A 22,050-nucleotide genomic window follows, 5' to 3' on the forward strand; every position below is an offset into this window, starting at 1 on the left:
GAAATTGAAATTTCATGGGGGTTAGGAGCTTCCTCGTGTCCTCCGTATTCATGTTGCGAAGTTTGAAACGATCCGGGGTACACCCAGTTCGGAGAAAAGTTTCGTAAACGAGAACTCGTTGACGCCACTTTCATTCGCCTTAAGGTGAAGTGAAACCCCCCTCAAATCAGTCGATTCAAATACAATACTTTTTTTTTAAGGGCATTAGGCCAACAGTCCGCAACTTTGACACATGACTCGTGATCATCTAAAAATAGTCCTGACGCATTCAAGATTTGGATTTTTCAAAAGTCTTTTAACTTAGCCCAGACCAGAACCAAAATGGCACCGAGCTCTCATATTTCGATCAATATACAATTATTGAAGGCTCCGATATGAGAAACGAAACTGTCAGGACAATTTTCCGACAATTTAGAACACTCTGGTAATCGATAAACTCGCATTTGAGCGGGATAAAGGCAAACAAAGTGTCTTATGCGCTTTTATGCTAAAACGATGGGAGTACGAGGTCTCGGAGTGAAAATTTAATTGACCTGGAAATCACAGATGGCGCAGGGGTCCCTCTGCAGTCAATTAGGGCCCCGGAAAGCATGAATCCAGAGGATTTCTGGAGTTTTACTTCGATTTCTTTATAATTATTGTACAAAAACGACAGGTGGAGCATGCCATTTAGTACAAAACCCAATATAATTCGATACAGCTGTCAATATAAAAACGAACGTCGGCAACGTAGGTATTTAGAAAAATCTTTATCGACGTCGATCAATTTCCTCGATGTATCTCACTTCATCTTAACTCATTGTCGGGCGTAGAGTATGGCTACTTGCACTCGGCGCACTGGCGATGCCCTTCTCGACTATTTTCGACCACGGCGAAAGAAACGGCGGCGAACGGGAACGGATGAAGGCGAATCAACGAAGAGACGCACACCGCGTACTGGCTAGATTCAGGAACCGATAGACGTGGGTAAACAAACCGACAAAGGAGCCCTCCGCGGGGGATCAATGAAGGCAAAAATAAAGGTCGACAAAGTCGCTCTATCGAATTATCGAAATCTTGCGCGACTAACGACTCGCCGAGTCATTAGTGCCCTCCAAGCCGTTTCAGACACCAGCGGCGGGACTTAAAGGCGAATACGAGAGCGGCTAGACCAGAGCGAACGGATGGGAAGACCGATAAGGGGCAAGATGGACGGATAGATACGGTAGATCGGCAGATAGGCAGAGAAGAGTGCGATATACGGTCCGGCGGGGACGGACAAACCGAGCACCGAGGTTCGCATCGAACGCTCCCCTATTCCCGTTTGTAAATAGTATATAATAGTTTTTGTATCAAAGTGTTTTAGTATCTAGGTTAGACTAGTTCGGCTTCGGTTATATTTAACCCATTTCATTTTGATTTCCTTTCCCAACCCTTTCATTTTGAAAAGTGAAATTTCACGAGCATCGCGCTCTTTAGAACCCCCATAATCACATGATGAAGATTCAAGCGATTCGGTGCACTCAGTTTGAATAAAAGTTTCGTAAATACTTCGACGTTTTGGCATAGAGTTACCCTATCATAACCTCTCGATTACTTGACCTGATCGTGATTTTAGTATTTTTGGCATACAAAGGACATTGTTTAACGGTACAACGATTACGAATCGTAACATCTTGAATATCTTGAATAACATTGTACTATATGAAATAACAAAATGGCGTCGTGGACCCGCATCGCGCCCCTAACGCGGGCGGAGGGCCGTGAGCGTCGACGTTGCGTCCTCCGAGCGACTTCTCCCAGGTAGGTTAAGGGTACACAGAGAGGAGCGGGTGTCGGGCCGAGCTCCCCGGCCGTCACCTTGCCAAAGTCACATTGGTACGACTTTGACCCCTCGGCCGCCTTTCGGAGGGCCTACCGACTTCGAGTAGGAGGTATACGGCCGGCCGAGCCTTGGACTCGTCCGAGATCGTCGATACGTCGTCGGCTGAGAACCCTCGGCGGTGCGCCAGTGCGAGCGCGCAAGAGAGGGAGGGAGAGAGAAAGAGAGGGCGCGTACCTACAGCGCTATGCATTTTTGTCTGCGGAGGCTCGCGACGGACTCGCGAGCGCGCCCGCACACAGCGAGCCTCGTCCCAACGGTCCGTGCGCGCGCACTCACACGCGCCGACTGACGCGCCGTCCCGCTCGCTCCCGCGGCTGGCGCGGCGCGCCGTCTCGCTCGCGCAGGCGCGAATATACGATGTACCGCGATACCACGGCGAACGGCAGGAGCAGAGACCCAGGAAGGACGCTGCTAGGCCTTCCCCCCTCGCCGCGCCCTATAGTCTCCCTGCCCTGCCCTGCCCTCTGCCCTCCTCCACCCGGCCCGCCGGCCCGCCTGCCTATCCGTAAAACCCGACGTCTTCCACCTCTACGGGGTGGCACGAGAAAAAAATGGCCCCGCTCTCCCGGAGCTCTGCTTCGGACGAGCCCGCGCGAGCTGCTCTACGCTCGGCGACGATATTCTCGTCGCGACGCCGGGGCGCCCGATTTTTTTACGGGGCGCCCTTTCGGCACGTCTCGTTGAACGCGCTGGGAAACGGGTTTCGAGATAGGAACTGCGAAATGGCACCGTTTTCCAGGAGCGACCCGAGTGCTGGACGTACGGTCCCGTGAGGCTTGATTGGGCATTTTTACGCAAGGGTTTTTTTCGGAATATGGAACGAACAAGAGGTTCGCGCAAGGGAAAACTGGAGATGTTGTTATTGAAAATGTTCGGGGTGGGGTTGTGAGCCGCCATTTTTAAAATCTTACGTTTACTTTTATCTGGGAATGGTGTTCATGTTGGGTTGGTAAGACTGAGATTTAGCACGATGTGGAGGAGAAATGTGAAGATTTGTCGAAGAGCAGTAAAGAAGAATTAAGTGCAATGGGTTCTGGGAATGACACCGATAAGCTTTAATGCTTTGTGCCGTTGAAATAGTCGATTCAGCTCCGATATTTTCGAGAGCTCCGACATTGGAAGAGGAAATCAAGGAAACGACTTCCCCTTTCGAGTGGAAACTTTCGGCGTGACATCGAGATAGTTATCTGAAAACAAGGAAAAGTAATCTTCTTGCGCGAAAGGCATTTTGAAGAGACTCCAAAAAAAAAAGAAAAATCATCTAGATCAAAGTAAGGATGTACTCGTATGTACACGGGGTGATACAATTCTCAGGGACTACACATTGTTATTCTTCTGAGAAGATGGAGTCAAAATGTCTTGTACCATTTTTTTTTCCTACGATACATACTTGACTTGGAGTAACTTATTGAAAAATCAATCGCGTTGTGGTGTCGGCACGCTAAGGAAAATATATGAACCAAAGAAATACTTCTTTGATTTAACCCTGGAACTACCAAGGCGGGTCAAAATGACTCGTTTCAAATGGCTCATCTTAAACAAAAAAAAATCTGCCGGTCTTTCTAGTATTAATGAAATGTTTCTCTCAGCTATTTTCTCCTCTTTCCTTTTATTTTGCGAAACAGCTCTACGCGACACAATATGGCGACAAGCAATCCGACAGCGAGAAAGAAAATATCGTCTCTCGTTCATTCTCTTTTTTTTTCCTCGCCACGGTCACAAGAGTATCAACAGAATGATTGGGTGTCCGGAGTCCATATACCCCGCGCCCATGTCTTCCGCTCCGATGCGCGCTACGTGACTTAAATAAATTATTCCAGAAAAATGACGCGCCGTAGGGAAAAAATAGTACGGGATATTTCGACGCCACTTTGAACAAGGAAAACGGTGTATAAACCCGGGGCACGAATTGTATCCTGTTATCCCCTTTATACTCGATTTTGTATGTACGCATGTGCGTGAGTTAAGCCCCCTCGAGAAGTCGCCTACTCTTCGCCTGTCCACCGCCGTCTATCGTGATCTCATGGCCGCAGACGAGTTACCGATCTCGAATCGAACGACGATCCGCTCGTAATCCGATCTCGGAGAATTGTCACGTGACCCCTCTCCGCTCCCCTCGTCGGGCTTCGAAAGGAGGAAGGGATCCTTCGCGAGCCGGTCGAGACGCGACGGGACGAAGGAGTCGGCCGATTAACTGGAAGCTCTTAACGGCCGAGTCTTCCAGGAGGGCCACTTTGAGAGGTCGCTCGACGAGTCGTTGCGAACGATGACGTCCGCCGACGACGCCGGCGTCGTCGTATAACGACGCCGGCTACTTTTATTTCCCGATTTGAGGCGTTTTTTTAACAGAGACGCGGTTTATCTCTGGGAATAGCTGAGAGGCGATGAGGGAATGACCCTCGTTGGGAGAAATTGGGAATTTTCAAAGGGCACGAAAGACGGAAACGACATCATAGAACGGCGTGTACTTTTGTACGTTCAGAACATGTTGATTGAAAAAAAAAAAGAAAAAAGAAGAACGGTATATGAAATGAATTTAAGTATTTTTAGAGATTTAGAAAAGGAGCGTGGGATGTAAGTGGATGTTTCGGGGGTTGTTGTTATGTGCAAATATTAGGTACGGTGGAATAATAATGATTATACACGATAGGATAAAACAGCGATTTGTAGCCCGTGCAGGGAAATCGAGGTGTATTATCGCAAATGTTATCTATATGTCTGATAAATTGGTGCCGTTCGTTTGGCACAGATTTATGGAAATAGCTTATTTAGGCGTATAACCGGATTTAGAGTGAGCTAAATCGATATGTATTTAATAATTAAGAATTATCATTTCACGGCCGGGAAGGCCGAAATTAATAAATCTATCTAATCAGGAATTATCGTCCTAATTTTTTCTAGGGATTTTTGGTTTCCTATCGGGGTACTCCTCGATATCGAATGTTTTAAAATCCAAGGTGACTCAATTGGGCGGAAGTGACCCAATTGAGTCACCCTAGATCGATCTCTCGTCGACTGGGTGTCTCATAACCGAATCGAGAACGCCGAAGGCAGCGTGAAGGATTTATTTCCCCACCGAGGAGTAAAGCGGTAATTTTGCACGCGTCACGGGGTGGCACAATCTGGGGTGTAGAAAAATCGAAGAGATTCGCCAAAAGAGGGAAAGGGTGCCGGAATTGTTGAAAAGACTGTCTACCGTACATAGAAGAATTCGATACCCACTCAGGATTTTATCCATAATTCGTATCACACACGCAACGTCAAATACCCGCAAAGTCCCTCAAAGAGTAGCACTACAATTTTGCACGTATCCTAGGAGCACGATCCAATGCGTGACCATATAGAAATTCTTCACTAAATGTCTGAAAGAATGCCGGAGTTCATAAAGAGGCCATCTATCGTCTACAGAAAAAATCACTATCCACTGGCGATTTAATCCATAATTCGTAATGCCGAAATTCTCGCAAAATCCCCAAGGAGTGGGGTCTTTCTATATATACCAAACGTTTAAATATTCATAAAACTTTTCTCCAAATTGAGTGCAGCGAATCACTTGAAACTTCAGTACGTGATTATAAAAGCCCTAAGGAAGAACGTTGTGCGTATAAAATTTCGCTTAAAAAAAAAAATGTATCCTTGGTTCTAGTCTGGGACAAATAAAAAAAAGGGTCCTTCGGGCCTCCGTAATCACATGTTGATATTTCCAACGATTCGGGGAATCCAGTTTGGAGAAAAGTTTTATAAATATTTCGACGTTTTATGTATATAAAATGACCCGTTCATATAACCTTAAAAAGACCATCTAACGTCTATAAAAAAAAATTCGATATCCCCTCGCGATTTTACACAAAACTCGTAATACACGTACACCGTTGAATTTCCATAAAGTCCCCTAGGAGTGACGCCACAATTTTGCACGCGTCCCAGGGGCGCGACCCGACGCGTGGCCAAGTAGAGGAGGTCCGCCAAGTGTGGGAAAGGGGGCCGGAGTGCAGGAGAGCGATTCCCAATTGGGTCAGTTTGGGGATCCGGGGCACGGCGAGCATCGATTTCGCGACTACGAGGGCTCGACAACGGAGTCAGTCCATTCGGGGCAGGACGAGGTCGGCGGGATCGATGGAAGCCGGCCTCTTCCGTGCGAATAATGCTCCGCAGTTCCGGTCGGCAGGGTCATTTCCTAGTTGAAACCGAATCGAACTTGGTCAGGAAGCAGGCCACTGTGGCGCGGGTGTACGCGCGCGAGCGAGAGAGAGGGACCCATGTGCGGCGCCCGTGTACGTATACACCCGGGAGAGAGGGCAGAGAGAGAGAGAGAGAGAGAGAGAGAGAGACCACGCCTCTCCGGTCGACCTAGACCTAGGATATTCTTGATAACGCCTCTCCGGTCGACCTAGACCTAGACTCGGCCTAGCCTCAGAATCCACTCGGCGTTCCTTCCTTTATTTTTACCCGAGGCTTCCCGTTCGCCGAGCGAGTCGTTGCGTAAGTAAGCTCGATCGCGCCCCTTTCACGGACTGGCGTGAAGGAATCGGCGAGCCGATTTCCCAACTCGCGAATCGAGATCTCGGGACGGAGCGCGCATGCGCGGTCGCGAGGCCGATCGGAGACGCGGACTTCCTTCGAAGGGAACCAAAATGCCCGAATTGGACGATTGACTTAAAAAAGAAATCGATTTTATATGAACTTTCGGGACGACCGTTTCAAGTTCGCGGGTCGTACATTTTGGGCGACTTTTAAATTGCAAACAGCCATGGTGGCCATTTAGTCCAAACGATGCTAACGATTTGTGCGATTGTTGGCGTTATGTAATGAAAATGTATAGCCGGCATCGGATCTTTATTACAATTACATATTATAATGTCGTATTGTTTTAAATGGACTCCAGTCTCTGATCTTTATCCCTGGAATGGCAACTTTCTCTGGGAAAATCTACTCTGGCCGGGATAGAAATGGACCGCTCGATGAAACGGATTTCTTTTTTCTCGATTGTTAATAACGATGAGAACGCCGCTCGGACTTGGTTCCTGATTGCACAATCGGGCCCGATCGTGCTCGGCTGGAGGAAATCGACCCGCGGTTTCCCAATCCGAGAATCAGCCGATGCAAATCCGAAGATCGATGCGGGATTCTTTGGGAGACGATTGCGATTGCTTTGAAAAAGGACTCTAGCGATGACTATCCAGGGAAGGAGTTTATAGGCTGCGATGATGGAACAAGTTTTGGTAAGGACGGTACTCCCGATTACGTAACCGAGGCCAAACGGAGAACGGTAGCACGGTTCAGAAATTCGGAGGTAACATTGGCGAGATTGCATGGTTTTAATTGAGAGTAATGGGTTTCGTAAACGTGGGAACGAGGAAAGTTAATCCCCGATGGCGAGAATCATTTCGATGGAAATCCCTCCCCTGTAAGTAGCCCATCGAAATGACGCACCGGCCGCTTATCACGCTGACAATTAAAATCCACTAATTACGATAAAGTGATATTTTTAATTGCGCAATCAGCGCGAAGAAATTGGCCCGCGGTTTCCCAATCCTCTCATCGAGATCGCGAAGAAACGCGAAACCAGCAGATAAGTTCGAGAGATTCCGCCGAGAGGACGAAATGGAAGAGATTGATTGTTTCCCTGATTAATAACCCAATCGTAATTAGTGAAATTAATCAAGTCGCTGACTGAACGAAAGAGGCGCATGAACGTTGTTCCGTTTACTTAACGTAAAAAAGAAAAAAATTGGAGGAGCCAGGGCGCGATCCCTCGCCATGGCGTCGCCATTAGACCACTCGGAGCAATCGAGTCTCAACTAGGGTTTCCGTCTTCCTCGTCAGCATATACTTTTGAAATATGAAATATTACCGCCAGATCGACCAGGCCCCGCGGTGGTTACTTTTATCTCTAATAAGGAAACTCGATGAAAGTAATCACGGTCAAGAGAAAGCAAGATATCGCGGTTATATAGGTAGGGGCAATCCGCGTCTAGGCGATCGTCGAGTCGGTCAAAACAGATAGGCATTATCTCGCCAGGGTAAAACAAATCGAGGAAGAGGATTATTTTCCCCCTATCCAAGGGAACTTTCCCTCGAAAACGTTTCCGTGAGAAATTTCGCGAGGGTTGAGAGAGAAATCCGCGAAGTTTTAAAAGAGCGGCCGGGAGCCACTTCTATTTTTTATCCCCAGAATCATGCGCTAGTCTTTTTCGCCTCCCACGCCGTCTTCGCTTTTCTGCGTTCCTTCTCCAATTTCTCTCTCCCTCTCTCTGTCTTCTCGCCAGGTCCGTTTTCCATTTCTTTCTCTCTAGAGCGAGGCGTCTCGCGATCGCTTAAAAATACCCCGGAGTACTTGATCTAGGGCAACTAGGACATTCCCCGTCCCCGAAGTGGATTTTTACCGGAAAAACAAACTCGCTTGCCAAGGAATCCGCGCGGCCAGCTCGAGACGAAACGAGACGCGAAACCGGCGCGTTTTCGCCGCCTCCTTTCCGCTCCCTCCCGCGAGCATCGTCCTCCTCGGGGCACGCTTCGCGGTAAACCGGAGAAAACGGAAAGTAAAAGGGGAGAGCCGACGCCGGGCGTCTCCGGCCGCGGCGTCGGAACGCCGCGGCAGGTTTCGTTCCGGCCGCATTTTTCACCGAGCGAAGGCGAACGAAAGTGAAATCCGAGCGTCGTTTCGCAATGCCGTCCGCCGGGCCCGACCTGCCCCTTCGGCCTCTCTTTCGCGCCTAATCCGGCCCATATTAGCCCGCGGACCCTCCGGAATTTCTCCGCCGACGCACCCTCGCTTTGCCTCTTGCGAAACGTTCCGAACGAAGCTTTGGACCCATAGTTTCGTCTTCTGGGAGGTTCACACCCCGAGGCGCCATTTCCATCTCGAACGCGACACCCATGAAGCATTTTAACATATATGCTAAAAATGTGTGACAAAATACATTGTTTATATAAAAATATATACAAAATATATTTTCGATAGTGTATATCCATATAGGCGAGGACTCTTTTAATTTTGTCTGCCGAGGCACACTCCGTTCGTCGCTTACAAAACGTCTCAAACTTCGCCCTGGAGGGAGAGTTGCGTCTCCTGGGAGGTTCACACCCTGAGATACCACCTTCGACCGCAAACGCGTCGTTCTCGATGTGCATCGAGAAAGCTTGACTACGGATGTCGGATGTATGGACTCCGTAAGTCCATTTCCCTCGATATTCTTGATAAGGCAATGAAAATGAAGAAGAGCGAACGGAGGAGTCATTTCTTTCGCTCTTTCGTTTATCGATAAAGTATCAACCGCCATGTTGCGCTGTGCTAGGTTCACGTAATAGGAGAGAAAAAGAATCAAGAGAACAGCACCTATTTCTTCCCTTTCCTGGTATTTTCATAGTCAGGTAAACGTGCAACTTACATACGACCCTAGCACAAACGAAAGGCCATAACCCAGTATTAAAAGCGATTGTACCGTTACTCCTCATACCCGAGTTTTCGACATTACCCGAGGTACTCGAATTTCACTGCAAGAGACAAGGGATTGGTAATTAAAAACCGACTCCACGGGTCCGGGCGCACCGCATAATGACTTTTAACTCCTTTTGGCCACGGCTCCACGTAATCGACCTTAACACCGATATCGCGAGTACAGAGTCCAACGCTTTTGCCAGGTCCCTCGTACACAACGCGAGGTACCTTCGTTAAAAATGGGACCAGATAAAAACTACCTCCGCCGACGAGGCGACGTTCTCATTATAGCTTCGATTTCGACTACACGTTCCCACGACCAAGATGCCGTTGGAAAAGTTGACTCTTAACTCTTTTCAGGTACGATTCCACACGGTCGACCTTAACACCAATGTCGGCCGCCCCAGAGCCCGGCAATATTAATGCCCGGTTCCTCTTACGCGAAACAAGGTAGGAGGCACTCAAAGCCAGATAAGATGGCCCCTTCTTGCAGCATCCTGGGCGATTCGTTGACGGGTTACGAGACTTTTAAGGTCGTCGTTTCGGCCAAGGAGGGACGCTTCGGGTTGCCGGGCCGGCAACGGCAACGCCAAAGGCTACGGCGATGCCGAGCCGGCACGAGTAGGGCTACCGCGGTTACCAAATCGCCATGGCGTAACGTTTTGCTTATTCACGTTCGATTATACAATCCGGCACACTTTTACTCGCCGCCGTGCTGAGTGCGCTCGCGCGATCGGAGGCGCGCGAACGCCCGATATCGAGAGCGCGCGTTCGCTAGGTATGCGGCGCGTCCGCGCGGAGAACACGCGAGTACTCGCGAGTACTCACACCCGGTACCGTTATATTTCGAAGGAATGAGAATGCGGATCGAGTCTTCGGAATGAATCTCTGGGACCGTCGTGAGAGAAAAAAAAAGAACTAAGGTGTGAAGAAAAATTCGAGATTTGCGATTTTCCTCTGGGTTTGCGATGCACATATGTGATTGTAATTATAAAAATGGGGTAAGTTAAAAATGTAAAATAAAGGAATTTATCACATATTTCGGCTTGTGTTTAATTACAATTAGGTGATGTTAGTTTCGCAAGGAAAAAAAAATGTCATACAGGACACAAGACTGATAGAGGAAGGTGCACTTATTTTGGATACCATTTTGTTTCTAATGTGTAGAATTAAAAATATTAAACCTTCGGTTAAGGATTTGACTTTGTTTCCTCCTATATATAACATACATTAGGATCTCAAAACGTTCAACATCCCATGTAAAGAAAAACATTTTTAAATATTTTTTTTGCAAAACAGCTTTGTTTGAAGTGAAGCAAAGGGGTCTTAATTTCGGATACATAAGAACTTCAGGGTAATAACGTTAAAAATATAATAAAATAAAACTAACAATGCCTATGTAGTAAATTATTTACTTGTAGTAAATTCAAATGACATTCAAAGAACTGAGAATCAAACTAATGTCATTATACGATACATTAAAAATTAAAATCTTAATATTTTTATTCAAGACATTCTGCGCGAATAAATTTAGCCTTCCTTTTAAATTCTGTACACTTCTCATGACCCCACTTGAAACATTTACTGCATCTAGCCCAATCTTCTACATGTTTACCTTGTAAAAACAGTCCTAGGCACTCCATATATTCGCTATCGACAGCATCTGCTGTATAGTTATCTAATTCATCAGACGAAAGCGAGTTTTTCAAAGTAATTCGAATTAAAATATATAACTAATTCCAATCAAAACAATACCGATTTTCGGGTATCTTAAAATTTCGGATACCCGAAATTATGCACTATTGACTATCCGAAATTAGGGCATTACGAAAAATATTTTTGCATCAACATGTGAAACTAACCTTAAAAACAATCATGCCAACTCGACTTGACAATAAAATACAGTTTATCACGGTCGTCCTACACTTCAAAACAAAGTATTAGAGTTTACCACTTGCGCTCCAGCTGTGTTCGAAGATGACATCATAAAAAACTCGGTTATTACGATATTTTTAAATTATTTTTTTTTCCGTTCCCGCAGCCCTAACGCTCATGGCGAGAACATACATTTAATATGGCGGCAAGAGCTGCCGTTGATTGTTAGCATCGCAATTGAGTGACTGGGTTATAAATTTATCACGCTATTCGAAATTAAGGCACCGTCCGAAATATGGACACCTTCCTCTACAACTGTAACAGTAGGATGTAAGAATTACAGATAAATTCGCAGTTCTCCATAGTCAATTTTGAACTTTGCGTTCCGCGCAGATAAAGATTTATGGAAAATCTGGATATGGCGGAGAATATGATCTCTCGTTCTTGAAACGTGGCGAAAACGGTGACGTTATCCTGCAGATTTAATACCGTTGCCTTGGGGGCAACAGAACGCGGACCATACCTCGAGACCAGGTCGCAGCATCCTGGAACGAATCGTCACCGAGAGTTACGCGATAACGCGATATAATGTGTTTCTATCAGCGATCGATCGGCTATCCCGCCTACGATCTGCGATCTTTGCAAAACACGGGTTAGCTTAGCTAATCCTCCAAAATGGATGAGACAAGCGGGGAATCTATTCTCGGCGTGTTTTCTCCGGCGAATTTCGTGAACTTCTTTTGCATTAGCACCTGCGTCAGCGCGAGTCTACGGAAACAAATTCCCGGTGGGTAAATCACCACATAAAAGGAAGATTTCTCCGATACGATATGCACGTGGCCCTGGCGCATACATTATCATTGTTGTCGAAAATCCGCCTCCCTCTAAATTTCCCACAATAAATTACCGCAAAAAATCCGTCAAAAGGAACTTTGAAAAAAAATATATACAAAACATTTCCGGCTTACATTCAAGTTACACCGTAATTGGATCTACGGGTTTTTAACATCGCTGGTTCGTTATTTTCCCGCGCTGTTATTTTCGAATTTGCGGCAGATTCACTACCACGTCGGGGGAAAAAAAAAAACGCGAAGGAATTAAATTCACCGCCGTTTACCCAAAATGTCGACGCTAATGACATCATTTGCGAGTTTGGCTTCTCCTTGCCGAATGCAACATTGGACTTTTGGGTAGAAAAAGAAAAGGAAAGTGGATTCGAAAAGGATTTAAAAAGAATATTGAACGTAGTTCGCTCGATGCTATCTCGGATTTTTCAGGAACTAATTGGATTATCTTGGATTTTCGGGCAGCGAAAGTAAACCCAAGAATTCAAAAATAAATAAAATATACATACACTGAGATGACGGATCAGTTAACTGAAACAAATATATTGTTGACATACATATTGTTGCCTGAATAATATACGATTGCAAGGAACTATAATATTATTTTGCAGAGAAGAAAAACTGACATTACCGAGTTAAACTAATTGTTGTCAATTTAAACAAATTTTGATTATTCAATATGACATTTCTTTAGACGTATCTGATTGCAGGCTTTTGTCGCCGCAATGTACATTTCTTCGGGTTAACCAACTGTTTCTTCTCAGTGTACAAGAATTCGCTCGATGAAACCTCGGATGTTCCACGAACTCGCAAGACAATCTTGTATTTTTCAAACGGCGAAAGAGAAGCCGTGAATAAAAAAATCAAAAAAATAACAAGAGAACTCGCTCGATGCAATCTCGGAATGTCCACAAACTCGTTGAACGTGCAGGCGGAGTTTCGGCGGATAAAGATTGTGGATCGAAAAGGAGGATAAGTGCCTTTTGCGGGATCCGACAATTCCGCGGGGCGTGCGATCCGCCAGTCGGCCGAGAAGGGCGACCGCCGATTGTTCGAAAAGGGCTCCCAGCGATCGGCGACTATCGCGTTTACCGCCAGGAGCGATCTCTCGTCGCGCATTATCCCCGACCTAGAATAACCGCGTTAAGCGCTCTCGGTCCAATCACGCGTATCGGCGATCGAGGGCGCCAATTTCCCGGATCGCCAATGGCGGCTCTCGGGATTTCTTGCGAATTTCCGGCGAGCTCCCCGAGCCTTCGTCCCGGGCGGCCGCGAGGCGAATCCGAGGAGAGCCGAGTCGAGACTCGAGACTCGACTCGACTCGAGCGCGACTCGAGCGAGTGAACGGGGTGCAGGAAGTGAATCTGGGACAGTGAGGCAAACCGGCAACTGGGTCACGAGCGAGTGGCCGGACGGCCGCCGCGGAGAGACCGGGGCGGCACTGTCAACCGATTATTTTTAATATCTGGGAGATCGAGATTCCGCGCGCCCTAGCCAGGCCGCGGCATCGCGGGAAAATAATTCACGGCGATAATACAAAATGTTAACCTCCCCCGGAAAATTAAAGCCGAGGGACTATTCACTCGCAAATCAGTGAAAGCGATTTCCTTGTTTGAGAGCCGATTGCCTTTGATTTCAAATGATAAACAACAGGGTGAATCGGTAACAGGGACGTTCGGCCTTAAATTTATGACCGTGTTTTAGTGATTTCCAGCTGATTTCCACGTGATTTCAAGTATTAAAATCCATGATTTTCTGAGTGAATATTCCCTTGATTTAAGCGAACAAACGTGAGCCAGCGGCGATTTTTCACGGGAGTGTTTCCGGACAAGAAAGGAGTGTTACTTCACAAGAGCAAGTAAATTATTATTTATGGTTGCAATATTATTCACTTGCGATAGCATGATGGATATCGGTTATTACGATCGGGGATAGTAACAATGAGAGTTCATTGGGTGTAGCTAGAATTTTGTGCGCCGATTCAGTGAGTATTTCCTATAAACGATGCTTTGTGACTATGTGTATTTATGCAAATGCAAATATTTTTGCTGTCAATGGAATCATAGCCGCGGGAAGAGTGAAATTTTATCGGCAATCCTTTGTTATGAGTGGACGTGTCCTTTTTCTTTTCTGTGCAACCTCTTTCGCGACATTCAAGAGGGATTTCAATCCCGGTCTCGGCCCCTCCACTTGCGGGAACATTTCGAAATAATGCCCACAAAATTGCTGGCCACTCCCACGTGCGAAAGCAACCGCGTCGAAGAAGTCTCCGTCCTTTGGCAACTTCTCGACTAAACGACGTCGAGGGAGAAACGACGCGCGATGGACGGAAATCCCTGAAAACGGTGATAAGGAATGCTCGATAAGGAAAGTCTCCCGAAGTCGAGAGTAACTTGAAAGTCCCCAAGCTGTACATGCACCAGATTGCAGTACACACGATTTCCATCTTTACAAGTCTCAAGTAAACATTAATCATCGGTGGTGGCAATAATGTAAAGTACTCGACGATGGCAAAGACTGAAATTCCTCGAGCAACAAAGAATACAGTTGCAGCTGGATATCGAGGTTTATAGTGATGAAATTGCGCCGCTCGACGTGAAAAAGAATTTTTATAAGCGTAGCGGGATGTAGGCTGAGGTCTCTTTTCATTAGAACGTACCGCACTCGTACGCAGTAGGTGAACGATTAATTTGTGAAACGGAACTAATTATGCACACCGTTTGTGCGGTGTCCGACCACCGGGTTCCAACGAGCCCCACGAAACGAATCCTCGGCCTGGCCCAGATTGGTCTCGATTTTCTTTATACCCCTGTGATTCCTCGAAACCGCGTAATTGGGAGCCGCATCGAACAGACGACACACGAAACGCCGCGGCCGGTTAGATAGGGACTGATAGAATTTGCCCGAGTGCTCGAATCCCCATCCTGCATAACGGAGATAAATCGAAACGGAGTCGTTAGGCTGGATTAAAATGAAATCCCGCGATTGTTTTATTCGCATTAACGGCCCGCGAACCACAGGTGATCGGCGGCCGAGCTTTGGTCAGGGACCTCGTCCGATGGAAATCTGATAATGGAGAACAACGCAAAGCCCGACCTTTCTAACCGAAGAGAACCAAAACTGACGTTTCCCAACTAAATTCATTTCCCTTAATTCCCGTCTCAAATAACTGACAACAAGGTCCCCAATCAAATACTTCAGCTTACTAAAACTGTATTTTAGTCGTATTTCCGAATAATAGCACGAAAATAGGAGAAAATCTCAGTAGACTTACGCGTAGGTGGTTGGCGATAGTGCAAGTGCTGTAAGCTCTGGGCCTGATGGTGATGGTGATGGTGCGGCGGCCCCATGGACGGGCCCATGCCGTGGGTGCCGTGCTGGTGGTGTGGCGAGCTCCCCCTGTGCGGATGGTACTGGGAGGGATGATGTTGGTGCGGATGGTAAGATGGCGGCAAAAATCCTGCGGTCGACGGATAGACCACCCCGGGACTGTGGCAGCTCGCTCTGCTGCCGAGGGCGGCTGTCGGGGAGCACGGGAACAAGATTCGCTTTATCGTCTTCAGGGGTTCGTTAAGGCCAATTCAGACATATCCGCACCATACGATGCACGTTCGTGATGGAAGTGACGCCTTCTTAGATTTATAGTGGGTATTCGTAACATTTCGTATCAGTATCCGCAACCGTCAGTGTCGGTGCATCGACAGTGATCCGAACCGATATTTTCACGGTCGGCACTGCGGAGGAAGTCGTTCATTTGTACTCATTGGTTCTTTCTAAAATGCTTGGTTTTAAATCCAGATTACATTTTTTATAATAGCACGTGGAAACACGCCTGGTAGGTCATTTTTAATAAATTATGGGCAAGTTTCAACCGCGAGAAAAATTCTACACAATTCTCTCCATTTGCAACCAGAATGTCGTGATGCACCTAAGCCATGGCAACGATTTCGTTGCCCCTTTTATACGAATAGTCACGCGATACGGATATGTCGGAATCGGTTTTTATCACCTTCGAGGGGCTCGTTATCGCGCACTCACCTGAGGGCAGGTGCGAGTGGTGGGTGGCCAGACTTGGCTGGAGGGACGGGTTCGGGTTGAGGCGCGCCTTCAGGAGGAGGTTCGCGTCCTCGTTGCCGCCCGACGACGTGCTGGACTCGACGTCGCTGACGCCGCTGTCAGCTGGACTGGCCGGCAGTGATCCGCTTCCTAGTTGTCGTCGTTCGTCGTCGATGTCCAACAGAAAAACGAGTGTGAGTACATTCTCGCGTCCCGCTCGGCGGATCGAGAGATCCGGGACACTTTCACCCTTCGAATGTTTCCGCCGCTCTCGGAAGTACCGCGGTAATAAACCTCGATTTAAGGAAATAACTCCGAGCACTATTCCGCCTGGAGGGCGGATGTTGATTTTCTACTTGAATTTACATTTCACCCTGACGTCTCTTTTTTGTTCCTAGGAACCATTAACTGCGTGTATGGAGAGTGTTAATGCGACCGCGGTGCTCGTTTCAGGAATCGAGCGCCAAAAATGGCAGCCATTGCGAGCGTTACTTTGCGCTAGGACTATATTTTCCTCTATTTTTTTTTTGTTATGGTATTCAGATCGTGTTCTTTACCAAAGAGATTCTTCGGAATCTGATTGGACGGAAGGAGGGAAAAAATTGGAATTGGTGAACGAAGAAAACATCTTAACTGACCGCCAGAAATTTCGTGAGCTGCGTCGCGACTGTATGGCGCGGGGAAACGTGTTCTCACGTGCATCGTCAATTAAACCTATCTTTATGCAACGGTCGAAGGTCATCCGGCCATTGGATATGCATATTGGGTTAGCTTCCCACGGTCGAGAGCCAACCGTCTTAAACCAGTCCAAAGGGTTTCCATACCCGCGTCCATAGTTCTCGGTGGCTCGTCGCCGCGTCGCTTTATGCAAAACTCCTCGCCGGTCAAGGTCGGGTCCAGATTGGATGCACGATAAAATGCCGAAGATCGATTAGTAGGGATGCCATGGCGATTCCGAGTGGCCCTCGAACGTTCATCCGAGAACTATCGATATTCGATCGAATTTCCACGGCGCCGCGTCTTGGAGTGGCCGACTTCTCCGTTTCCAATGATTACGCAAACCGCGTCGACGCGACGATTTGTACCTCCGATATCGTGAAGACCAAACAATTTTCCTTTATACATTTCGAGTGTTTACTTTCCTCTCCATTTCTTAACCTCTACTCGAAGATGAGAGATATTTCAGATGTCTCCAATTTATCGCCGATAAATCCTTCTACTCTAAGGGGCACGCCGCTTAACTCGATTCCGTACACTTTCGATCGTTGGATTACCAAACAATCAGTCCTAAAGGGAGGTGAAAAAGAGACAACGCCCTCCCACGCAATGTCTGCCGAAGCCACGAAACGCTCTCCCACGCAGAAGAAAAAAAAGTAGGTTCATTGAACAAATTCGCTCGATTGACTGCATTCGATTCATTTCAGAAAGCGTTTCAGTCGAGTGGACCGAATTTTAGTTCCCTTGGCCAAACTCGTTTGCTTCAATCAACTGAAGTGCCCCAACAGAATAGTTTGGTTAATTTCAGAAAACATTGTAGCCAATAATCCAAATATTTCGGTTAACCGTCCCAAATTACTACAATACTCATCATCGACTACAACACTCGATGTAATCAGCCAAAAGTTATGAATCAAAGAATTTCGTCACCAAGCATTTGGCAGTTCATGAAATGGCCTTATTATATGGGTGAACAAATATAAACCGTCATCTATTCAACCGTATACGTCATACACCTCTCTAAGGCAACCCGGTAGCACAAAATTCGAGAAGCATTAAGCACGTTACGACCGGAAGTCAGGCTCAGTCGATCCTTCAGCGATGAAAGCGCCCCAGGGATCGAAGAAAGAAAAAGACAGGAATAAAGAGAGAAAGGAGGCTCCGAGAGCAATGAGTTATCTCACCTGGGGTGCTGGTAGTCGCGATGGCGGCAGTGGTGTAGGGCGGCTGTCCCAACGGGGGGTGACTGGCCAAATGGCGACCGTACCCGTTAGGCACTCCCAGGGGGTGTTGCTGGGGGTGCTGCGAGAGGATGCCATGGAGAAGTCTGGTACCGGTGGTGGTACCGGGTTCCGCCTTGACGGTGGCCAAACCTAGGGCTTCCTTATCGGCCGTATCGTGTGGCTGCACTTCCCTGGTGTCCACTGAAACCCATCGAAAGGCGGCTCTTTGAGTGGAGGCGTAGACAACGGATAACCTAGACACGCGATAGGGGGTCGGGCGTCAAAGGATCGCTCGACGAGAGGAAGACGTCACCGTTAACGGGTACAAGAGGCGGCGGGGGTGGGGCGGGAGAAAAAAAAGAAGAGTTCCTGGCCACGAGCCGGGGATAGCGAGCTCAGTTGCGGAGAGGAAGTGAAAGCCGGAGTCTCTCCTTGACCCACTGCAACGTTTCTACCTTCCTTTCGAGCAGTGCCACCTTACGGCGGACACCGTCAGGTTCATTAAACGATTTCTCGCGGGCGAGAACGGTGGAGGAAAATCTTTAATCGGATCGACCCCTAAGACTGCGAAGGATTAAGAGGGAGGAGGATGGAACACTTTTCAAGGGGTGATCGAAGGACCATGGAGGATCGCGAGATCGTGAATATGGACACTGAAACGTCTAGATTGCAAGAGAACAGAAATTGCCAAAATGTAAAAATATCAAAGGGAATAAAAAAACACGTAGGAAGTAAATTTGGTTAATTGAACAAACTACCTTGGTTGACCACATTTGGTTAATTTCGATTAATTAAGGTGGTCAGTTAAATCGCTTTAACTTTAGACAATATTTTTGAGAGTAAATCAAATATTTTGATTGAATGTGCCAAATGTGTCACTCGATGATTTTGTACGATATACCGCAATGTTTGACGTAATCAACCATAAGTTATGAATCAAAGAACTTTGTCATGCCAACCTAGTATTTGGTTGTTCTTGTAATAAGCATATTCGGTGATTCAACCAAATATTTTGTTAAATGTAGATCGGTACGAGTCAGGACAAAGTATACGTGACTTAGATCGACCTTTTGCGAGGTCCTCGAGTGTTATGTCTGCCATCGGAGAAATAAAAACGAGAAATAAAAAAGTTGCCCCGCAACGCCCCCTCGTGCTTGAAAGTAGAACCTCCCCGTGGACGCTTTTTACCAAGGAAGGGTTTATTGCGCCATCCGTAGGTTTCCGTGACCTACGCCCATTGGGATTCCGGATGGTATTCGTCGCGAGGATGGTACGGTGATCGGCCGTTGCGAAATCGGAAAGAAGTTAGTATTCGGCGGGTTAGATTATATCTTTTCGTCCCGATCGTATGGCGCGCCATGATGTAACGCAACCCGGGGTGAACTTGCTTTCTCTCGTTACTTCGAGAGGTCCAATTTGGCCGGGCGGCGAATTGCCGCAAGACTTTTGCGCACACTCTCTTACGTAGGATTCTACTAACGCTTCCTCCGAAATAAAAAGACAAAACACGCAGGGCCAGTTGCGTAGTAATTACACTACGTATATAGGCAGTTACTAGCTCTACGTATTTTTGATTAAGTACATCCAATAATAAATAATTAGAAAATTATGCGCGGGGAATTTTACAAATCTTAGATTTATTAAGGGGAGGTGAAAGTGGCGTCAAAGAGGTTTATAAAACTTTTCTCCGAAATGAGTCCACGGAATCGTTTCAAACTTTACAATGTGAATATGGAGACTGTAAGAAAGGTCCTGACACTCACGAAATTTCTGTTTTCTTAATTTCTTTATAGATATTTTTAAAATTTGTTATAAAAGATGAAATTTTATGGTTCTCAAGACCTTCCTGGTAGCCACCATATTCACGTTATAATGTTTAAGTCGATTTGGCACACCCAGTTCGGAGAAAAGTTTCACGAACGAATAACACTTCAGATTCCACTGTGATATTCCCTTAAAGATCACAGATAATCGATTGATTCGTAAAAGCAAGATCCATACCACTTGTAGAAAGAAAACTCCGGTACCGGAAACGAACTTGAGAAATCGTCAAGTACCTTATGTACAAAAATTTACGAAGGAAAAAGGATAATAAGAAAAATGAGGCGAAGAAGTTATCCAGGCCAATGGAGTCGAGCTTTTCGAGAGTGGACTAATTTTCCCGACTTTCCCCTGGAGATTTTCCGGTGGAGCCGGCGAGTCGCGTGGACGGGAATGGGACTCGCTTGGGAATACCGCGTCTGAAACGTCGCGAAGGATTAACCGGCTCAGCTGAACCTGAGTCACTCATAGAGAAAAATGTACGAAGAAAAAGAGGAGAATAACAAAAATGAGGAGAAAAAATTATCCAGGCCAGTGGAGTCGAGCTTTTCGAGAGTGGACTAATTTTCCTGACTTTCCCCTGGAGACTTTCCGGTGGAGCCGGCGACTCGCGTGGACGAGAATGGGACTCGCTCGGGAATGCCGCGTCCGGAAAGTCGCAGAGGATCAACCGGATCAGCTGGACCCGAGTCACACACATAGAGAAAAATCTACGAAGAAAAAGAGGAGAAAAAATTATTTAGGCCAGTGGCGTCGAGCTTTTTGAGAGTGGATTAATTTTTCCGACCTTCCCCTGAGGACTTTCCGGTGGAGCCGGCGACTCGCGAGGATGGGAGTGGGACTCGCTCGGGAATGCCGTGTCCGGAACGTCACGAAGAATCAACCGGATCAGCTGGACCTACGCCGAGGAAATAAGGGTAATCCTGGCCTCGGTACCGACCAAGGTTCAGAAAGTAGCCCCACGGCTTCCCGTGCATCAAAAACCGGCAGTTTGAGCAGATGCGCTCGCAAGTCGACGCGATTGGCCGCGGATGGGAGGAAAGAGAGCGAGGGAGAAAAAGGGCGACAAAAAGGAGAGAGAGGCAGAGGCGGCGGGCAAAGAGGCCGCGAAAGAGTGAGACCTCGAGTGCCGATGCCAGAGGAAGGGGAGGAGCTATCGTAATTTTCCGTATCAGGAAATGAAAGGGCTGGAGAGCCAAGAGGGAAGCGGGAAGTCGAGACACTCGAGACTCGAGTCCATCGACTATCGATCGACCTGGACACCCGTTCTAACCAAAATAACCTTAATATCAAAAAGAAAACATGAACCTAGAAAGAGAATTCTAATAAAAAATTGTATAGAAATGATTATTCCATTATATATATAATGGAATGGAAAAATAAAAAAAAATATATATATATATATATATAAATTAATGAAAACGAACCTCATAGTTCAATATTAAAACGCGTCACTAATTCTGGCTCGCCTTCAGAAAAATCAAAAGGTGTTCGATTTAATTCCGTAGGTAGAGAAATAAAAAACGTAAAAACTACAAGTTGACCATCGATCGAACTAGACACGCGTTCGGGTCCGATGCGAGCTATCTGAGAGGGTGATCAGTCAATGGGCGAAAAATCTATCCTCGATCCTCGATTTCCGCGCCTCCGTCTTTGGCGACGTCGACGGACGTGAGGGAATTAGCCGGCGGCGCGGAATCGTTTCTCTCTAGGAAAACGTACTTGTTGTACCGATGTTTTTCAACGGTGGCGTAACAGCGCACGCTTAACTGTAGTGACCCAGTTGGACCGACCGGCAAATGAGGCAATGAAACTGCGCACGTTTACAGAAAGTGTTATCCGTGCGTGTACCTTCCCCGGCAGCGGAATTCGAAAAACGCGCGCCAATGCCCAAGTACAACGAACCGATCGCCTTGGGTCCGATGAGCAATAAAGATGGCAATACCGAGCGTTTCATCGACATGGAGCAATTACACCGCTCCAACTACGAATACGCGAAATCTATTCGCGTACACATTTCAGCCCCATAATTGCGATCGATTTCCCTCCTCCCTAATTTTTTCTATCCGCGAAATACCTTCAACCCTGCGAAGAAAATAATTCATCGAACCAATGAAATATTTCGTTAATTCAAAGAATATTTATTCTACTCAATTAAACTGAAAATAAATCATCACAATTTCGAAGAAACGTTATATCCACTTCATT

General features: G+C 46.8%; 1 protein-coding gene across 6 annotated transcripts in view; it reads right to left on the reverse strand.

Moving 5' to 3' along the window:
• The window catches only part of LOC105697045 (ecdysone-induced protein 74EF), a 182,272-nt gene that overhangs the window by 13,286 nt on the left and 146,936 nt on the right, over nucleotides 1–22,050 (reverse strand). For all 6 annotated transcript variants that reach the window (XM_012420006.2, XM_012420005.1, XM_012420008.1 and 3 more), the window contains 3 exons: nucleotides 17,983–18,222; nucleotides 16,064–16,231; nucleotides 15,300–15,545 (listed from right to left, as the gene is read on the reverse strand). In XM_012420006.2, the coding sequence (XP_012275429.1) occupies nucleotides 15,300–15,545; nucleotides 16,064–16,231; nucleotides 17,983–18,222 (654 nt within the window). The remainder of the gene's footprint in view (nucleotides 1–15,299; nucleotides 15,546–16,063; nucleotides 16,232–17,982; nucleotides 18,223–22,050) is intronic.

This window comes from Orussus abietinus, unplaced genomic scaffold (assembly GCF_000612105.2).
Source record: "Orussus abietinus isolate OABI.00-Male unplaced genomic scaffold, Oabi_2.0 scaffold153, whole genome shotgun sequence".
Classification (NCBI taxonomy): Eukaryota; Metazoa; Arthropoda; class Insecta; order Hymenoptera; family Orussidae; genus Orussus; species Orussus abietinus.